The sequence below is a fragment of the Lytechinus pictus genome, chromosome 8, assembly GCF_037042905.1.
Source record: "Lytechinus pictus isolate F3 Inbred chromosome 8, Lp3.0, whole genome shotgun sequence".
Classification (NCBI taxonomy): Eukaryota; Metazoa; Echinodermata; class Echinoidea; order Temnopleuroida; family Toxopneustidae; genus Lytechinus; species Lytechinus pictus.
The window spans coordinates 8,704,586-8,712,411 of NC_087252.1; the positions used below are offsets into that span (position 1 = coordinate 8,704,586).

General features: G+C 37.5%; 1 protein-coding gene across 6 annotated transcripts in view; it reads left to right on the forward strand.

Annotated features, from left to right (window-relative positions):
- LOC129267268 (dixin-like) overlaps positions 1–3,956 on the forward strand; it is a 69,275-nt gene extending 65,319 nt beyond the window's left edge. For 4 of the 6 annotated variants that reach the window (XM_064103530.1, XM_064103532.1, XM_064103531.1 and 1 more), the window contains one exon: positions 758–3,956. In XM_064103530.1, coding sequence (XP_063959600.1) covers positions 758–832 — 75 coding nt within the window. In that variant the 3' untranslated portion in view covers positions 833–3,956. The remainder of the gene's footprint in view (positions 1–757) is intronic. The other 2 variants (XR_010294395.1, XR_010294396.1) reach the window with 1 other exon arrangement.
- The last annotated feature ends 3,870 nt before the right edge of the window (positions 3,957–7,826 follow it).

Below are 7,826 nucleotides of genomic sequence, written 5' to 3' on the forward strand. Positions count from 1 at the left end.
GTAAGACGGGAACCTGGTATTCTATGATGATGGCGATAGTGCTGATGATTACTGTGATTGATGATATTGATGATTATTTGTTAATTACAATGATGTTGATGGTGGTGATGATAATTATGATGATGATTATGATGAAGGTGATGGTATTAAAACTTATGTTAAGGAGGATTGTGGTATTGATTTTACCAGTGATGGTGATGTGATAAAGATGATTAATGATAATTGATGATGCTTTAATGTGATGATGACAGTGGCAAATAAAGTGATGGTTGTTATGCTAATGAGGATTGATGCTGATGTAAACAGCAAAAGTTATGTTGTTGATGGCAATGGTGGTTATGGTCATTATTGATGATAATGATGAGGAAAAAGAAGATCATTTAAATATCACTGTTTATTTTGGAATAATTCTGAGGTGGCCAGTTCTAAGGTAGAAACAGTTCTGATGATAATGATGACCGATGGTGGTGGTGATTGATGATGATGTTAACAGCAATAATAATGTCGCTGTTCAAATCAACAGTGATTATGATCGGTATTGATCATGAAGATGAGATAGGGATGAGGAAAAAGAAAATCATTTATTTAGTACTGTTTATGTTTGGAAAAATTCCAAGGGAGAAACAAAAGGCAAGTCCCAATTAGGCTTTTTCAAGACTTCAAGTAATGATTGCCGTACTCACTAATATTAAGAAAATCTGGGTGTATCTCATATGTGTTAATAAACATCCATGTCTCTCGTATATCTCTCCCCCAGGTGATCAATGATGATGACATACTCCCTGGCTGGGAAGGCAAGATTGTAGGCTGGGTAGATGAAGACACAGGCTGATGCAGAGGGCGTGGCTCCACTACGCAGAATAGCTAGTTCATGTTAAATAACCTCCCATTTCAAACCATGATTGTATAAGGATTATTTAAACTCCAATGCCACCTTACAGCTCACGAGTGGTATGTGACCCGATGTGGAAATGAAATGCAACCTTTGATGTGAACTTAGATTCATGGAACACACTACTGTCTGAATCAACTTAATATGTGCATAAACCTTGAAATTTGTAACTAATAAAACCTGTATTTGTAATCCTCTCTACAGGTATAACAGAGCTGAAAAGTAGTAAAGATTTTCCGTATCTAGTAATGAAAAATGAGAAGAATCGGATGGTTTCATGCAAAATACTGATTTCTAAAGTTTTGGTTTTATGTGTTGTCCTATGGTTTTTCTTTGACAATAATGATTTCCTCACCAAAATACAGATTTTCAGCTTTAAAGATAGTGAAAAGTTCTTTTTCAGGTTGGCAGCTCTCTATAACTATTATCACAATCGTAGTTGGGGGAGGCAAGATGATCTCCAATAGGCTGCTGTACAAATATACAACAATGGGGGGTGGCTTGTATCCCACTATTCCCCCCCCCCCCTCCCCCCCAAAAAAAAAATTGCTGCCATGACTGATCATCTTCAAATGCAATGTTGCTTATGTGACTTTTTTTGCATTTAGTAACTGAAATGTCTTATACCATATTGGGATAGTTCATCATTGTAAACTTTGCACATCTTATATCGCATCTGGATGTCTATGCACTGCAATGCACACACTGGCTGTCTACCAAACTGGAATTTCATTTGTCTTCTGGGATGGTATAACCCAAGCCCCTGGTCAACTAGATTTCTCCATAGATAAAAATGTGTTTGATTTCATTGGAAATGGTGGTGACGATTCTGGTGATGTTCTTCCATGTGATAAGGTTTAGGATGAAAAGGAACTAGTTATGACTGAGCCATTATTTCTTCAAGAAACTTCTCTAATTTCCCTGGTCATTTATTTTATTTTTAATTTTTTGTTCCATTATCATTCATGCATACTAGCAAGATGTTTTCTTCCTGGGATTCTGGGGGAAATTTCATGAAACGATAAGTAGTGATTTTCACTAATTATTGTTATAAGCTTCTGCAAATCCATGCCCCCAATTGGCTCAGAGTAGATTCATCAGTGAAAGACAAATGATCAAATTTTTAAAGAAATGCTCAAATGATATTCTTATCTTCTTCCATCTGATTTTTGTAATGCTACAGTCACATCGACGAAACCGGCTGAAACTTTATTACCATGGCATTCCATAGATCGGTTTATTACCAATGGCATACCATAGATCGTTTTTTTGCCAATGCCATACCATAGATCGGTTTATTACCAATGGCATACCAGAGATCGGTTTATTACCAACGGCATACCATAGATCCATTTATTACCAATGGCATTCCATAGATTGGTTTATTACCAATGGCATACCATAGATTGGTTTATTACCAATGGCATACCATAGATCGGTTTATTACCAATGGCATTCCATAGATCGGTTTATTACCAATGGCATACCATAGATCGGTTTATTACCAATGGCATTCCATAGATTGGTTTATTACCAATGGCATACCATAGATTGGTTTATTACCAATGGCATACCATAGATCGGATTATTACCAATGGCATTCCATAGATCGGTTTGGAGATGGTTTCTTGATGTGACTGAGGCATAAAGTGATAGGACTTCAGTGGCAATTGAAGTATTGCATTATGTATATAAATATTCTAACTTTTTACCCTCTTTAAAGTATTTCACTCATATATCATGCAACTACTCAGAGAAATAAAAATCAAACGGAGCCTTGGGGCGATTTAATCCCAGAAGTGCTCAATAGAGCCCTGGAAAAATCCCAATTCATTGCGATGTTAAAGCTAACCCAAAATGTTGAAAATATCAAAATTTGATAACAGCGTACCTGAATTTGAAAGCTCGGCAATATTTTGTGAAAACAGTTGTATGCACATGGTCATGCATATTCATTAGGTGGGCTGATGATGTCACATCCATACTTATTACATGAAATGCTAGATTGTTTCATTTTTTCATGCATTTGTGAAGGATATGTCTCCTTTAAAATGAGATTAGTTGCAGCAATTATTATATCACACTTAATCAGTTGTCAACTATTTGTTTAGTTATTGTATGAAAAAAAAATAGTAAACCTAATTTCATAAAATAAAATACAAAACAACAAGTGGGGACATGACATCAGTTTGCTCATTGAATGTTCATGAAAAGGCATTCCGAGAACTGTTTCACTGGAACAATGCAAATCTTTGAAATGCAATGGCTGTTATTCCTTGTCCGATTTTAATCAAATGTTCAGTATTTTGTTTGTCTAATTTTTGTTATCTATTCAAATCATTTAATTTTAGCCTGGAGTACCCCTGTAATCATATTTTAAAAATATTTTCATTCCCTGAGCTCTGTTGGATTTTTTTTTTTTTGGGGGGGGAGGGGGATATGGTTAACAATATTCTTCATTTTCTTCTAAGGCATAATGCACCTGTCAAGTTGTTTTTCAATCAGGAGTGCTCGGTAATATCTAACCTGCAGTTTGCAATGCAGTCTTTTCTGTATGCTTTATTCATCTTGTGCTCTTTTATGATTTGGTAATTATACCATATGCATGCATTTGGACAGTATTATATTTATTTGTTTTGTACTAAAATTAGTTGTGGGAATGGGATAATGTTGATGGAGGATTCCCCAATCCAATGCTGTAGTATCGATTTTAAGAACTCTAAGTCATATGTATCTGATTCTTTCGGTATGAGGTAGGGGAGTCATGTTGCCATATTGTGTGATATACAGTAATCTTCCAGTGTTTGTAGCATTCTGTGCATTTGAATTTCTCTCGTCAATTATTACATTATTTATTAAGTTGTTTCCTGTTTTTTTCACTTCAGTGACATGCATGTTATTTGTCATCTATTGCCAGTCTTCATGAATAATGCTTTCCTGTAAATTATTTTTTTTCAAATATTCACAAAGATATATGATCAATGTACAGCGTTGAATATAATTTTGAGAGATGTTGATGATTATGTTGAAAACAAAATACAAATATACAAATTCAATATTCAAATGTGTCATATTTACCACCTAGTCATTTTTTAATAACTTTTTTTCTACTTCATTGAGAGCGATGAAAGCCCTGTCTTGGTCAAGGGTCAATAATTATATAATATTGACTGGCCTTGAGGGGAACATCAAATATATTGCCAGCAAAAGAATCATATTGGCACGAGTCTTGAGACAAGGGCAATATGGGTCTTTTATCAAGGGCAATATATTTGATATTCCCCGAAAGAAGAGCCAGTCAATATTTTTATTATCATCCAAATCAGATATAAAGAGAAAAAAATCACAACAATAATGGTGTTATTTCTTTTGATGAATAGAGTTATGTTGTGTCATGTTTTATCAGGGTCTAGGCTTTGCACTTTACCATTATGACATACTTGTAAGCGTCCAGATCCAGTGTTTTTATCCTGACGTATATTGTTGGTGCGCGGAGCATTATGAAGCGTATCTCTTTTAGCATCCTCAATGCCCGGATGTGAGACCAGGGAAAATACAAAGGTATATTCTGCGTCCACTTTGCATACAAAGCCAATATGCACATAGAGACCAAGGAAAATACAAACAATATAGCTACAGTATCACTTCCCGATATTCAGAAAATGTAGGGCAATATGGTTTTGTAAATGGCCAGCTCAGATGTCTCATACGAGTGATATACATTATACTGGAATGTCATGTAACACTTAGTTGTACAGAAATGAAGTAGCAGTTAAATGTTTTCTACATTCAAATATTCCAGTCTTTTAGACATCCATCTCACCCCTTTCAGTGATGTTCAATTTCACCTATCCTACATTCTCTAACCAACCAGTAATCAATCTCACCCACCCATATACAGCTCACTTTTCTAATAGCTTGAGATGAGAGTGAGTAGGGGAGTGGTGGGTGAAAGTTAGTAGGGTTGCTTTGTTGGAGAGTGAATAGTTGAGAATAAGGGTGGATGAAAGTAAGTGGGGCATGGGTGGGTGTGAGTATGGTAGGGGTGGGTGAGAGTAAGTAGGGTAAGTGTGGGTGAGAGTGAGTAGGGTGGGTGAGAGTGAGTAGGGTAGGTGTGGGTGAGAGTGAGTAGAGTAGGTGTGGGTGAGTAAGTTATGTGTGGGTGGGAGTGAATAGGGTAGGGGTGGGTGAGAGTGAGTAGGGTAGGTGTGGGAGAGAGTGAGTAGGGTAGGGGTGGGAGAGAGTGAAAAGGTTAGGTGTGGGTGAGGGTGATTAGGGTAAGGGTGGGTGAAAGTGAGTAGGTTATGTTTGCTTGAAAGTGAGTAAGTTACATGTAGGTGACAGAGCTTCCAAGTCTCCCGGATCCTGCGGGAGAATACTGGATTGCGATCCAATCTCCCGATCTCCCGACCCCATGCCAAAATCTCCCGGATAATCAGGATTTTTAGCTGTTAAATTGTAAAATTCGTACAAACGACTGTTTAACGAGTCTAGCATGTTCAACTCCCTAACACCAAAGTACCCACGTGGAACCTCCTTATCACATTTTCATTTTACCCAGTAACTTCTACCAGTTTTTGTATAATCGTACATTGATTTCGCATGTAAATAAAGATAATTTTACTGAACGACTGGTGAAGTAGTCTAACAAGCCATTTTATTTCCGGGTTCTGCATGTGTGTGTGATGAAAACTCTTCAGCGGTACTCCATGCACATGGCCCCCGATGCGCCCCGGCGCGGCTCCAGCCGGCCGCGCTGCGCCAGGAAGCTCCGAGAATTAAAGTTCACGAGCACTGCGAGGCATTTTTCGTAAGCTTGCGTGCGCCTTATTCGAGCTGAAACTGTGGATCAACGATGGGATTAACAAGTGGATTACTTTTTTACACCTCGACTTTCAATTTCAGGAATAATTTTATTGACAATCTTGAAGAATTAGAAGCAAAGTGGAGATTTTTTCGCCTACTTTCACTTGGGTTGATCGGATTCGAACATTTTCTCTTTCGTGAGTGATCTAGCCTGGCGCTGGCTGGCTGAGCTGTGCGAAGCACGCCCCGTCCCGATTCATCCACACTACAATCGCATCGCCAGTGACCATGGAGATCATGGAGATGGAGTCATCCAAGACGACAAAATACTTGTCGAAGTATAAAGATAGTTTCAAGCAGAATGGGACTGTGTGACAATTTTCACAGGAATCCCTCAGAGACTTTAAACAGTCCACATATAAAGCTCATTTACCATGTTTACCACTTCTGTAGCCCCTTCCCCCTCTGGCTCTGGCCAATTATAAAGGTATTTTCATGTTGACTTCATTCTTTTATGAATTATTTAAAAAATCTACTGTATTGCCTGAAGTGTATATTTAGTCAATGACAATTCATGAATTCTCTCTAATGTGCATTTAATCTATCAGAATTTTTTTTGATGGTTTAGACAGCTGTCTGTTACTATCAAATGTTTCTTAATGTGTTTTGCTACCCAAAACTCCCATCCGTGGGACAATGTTCCGCCGCTCCCTCACAAAATCATACCTCCGCGAAATCTACTGGATTCTATCATCCCAATGTTGGCAGCTCTGAGGTGAGGGTAAGAGTAAGTAGGGTGGGTGGGTGTGGGTGAGAGTGAGTAGGGTATGTGTGGGAGAGAGTGAGTAGTGTATTAGAGGGTGAATGAATGGAGTTGGTTAGGGAGAAGTGGGGGAGAGTAAGTACCCACTTTCAGTCTTATCTCCTTCGATGTACCCCATTCTCTACTCAAACTCACTCATATATTCCTATCCGATCTCCGTCCTCCTAAGTTCCTGGGAGTTTCACACAATTTCATTTGCTTTTCAGGATACGCATACAAACATCTTATTTAATGATGCAGAACGAAATTAGAGTAGCAATGGCTCCAGTGGCGTACCGTGGGTCACGGCATTGAGGGGGGCACCTTCAAAATTTTGAGTCACTTTGTGGACGCGCGAAGGGTGTTCAATTGCCAGGTATACTGACCTAATAGAGACATTTTAAGGACTGCCATTAAACGTATGTATATCACTGATCAAATAGTGTTAGCGCGAATGCGAGCGCGAAGCGCGAGCTGAAGTCTTTGTATTTATTTACCCCAAACAGGGACATTTTAATGACTATTTTTTAGTAATCCAATGAGAGTATATCTCACCATAGTCATGTAATTTTAGTGCCAAGCGCTTGCTGATTTTGTTAGAATTACATCTAAACGCATGAAAAACTTTGTGTAGTCCTTGTAATCATGATTAGCATACTCATCTCACTAATCAAATATTGCAAGCGCGAGCTGAAGATTTCGTTAATTAAGATCTGAAGAGAGGCATTTAACCCTATCTTAACTGGGCTATTTCAGATCAACATATACCCCCCCCCCCCTCAGATCTCGGCCGTTGATTGCGCGATCGCCGCGAAAATTTGCACGTGCGTAGAGCCGGATGTAAACTACAAGACTGTTTAGTAGAATTTTCAAAAAATAATTGCTTATATTTTTTAATAATTATACAAATAAGCGTATGAAATTTGCCCTAATATTGTTTTCTGTGTATATTTTTGCCTTTAACTCAATTTATATAGCTAGTAGAATGCTAATCTTTGCTTAACATATAGATTTTTGCATTTCTAACAAAAATCTAAAAAAAAATTGCCGAAAAATAATTAATTTCCTATATATCTTATTTTTTTATTCCTATGTATTTTTTTTTCAAACCTTTATTTTTATTGTTTTTTCGATGAAATTTGTCAGGGACCCTTATGCAATCATAAATAACATAAAATAAATCCATCTTAACCAACAAAGGTTAAACAATCATACATTTATGATTTTTGGTTGAAAAACACAATTTGCATTGACTTTGTACACGTAATCACGTTTTTGAGCAATTTGAGGACCGACATGCGCTTACAAAATATTGCGTAATTTCGG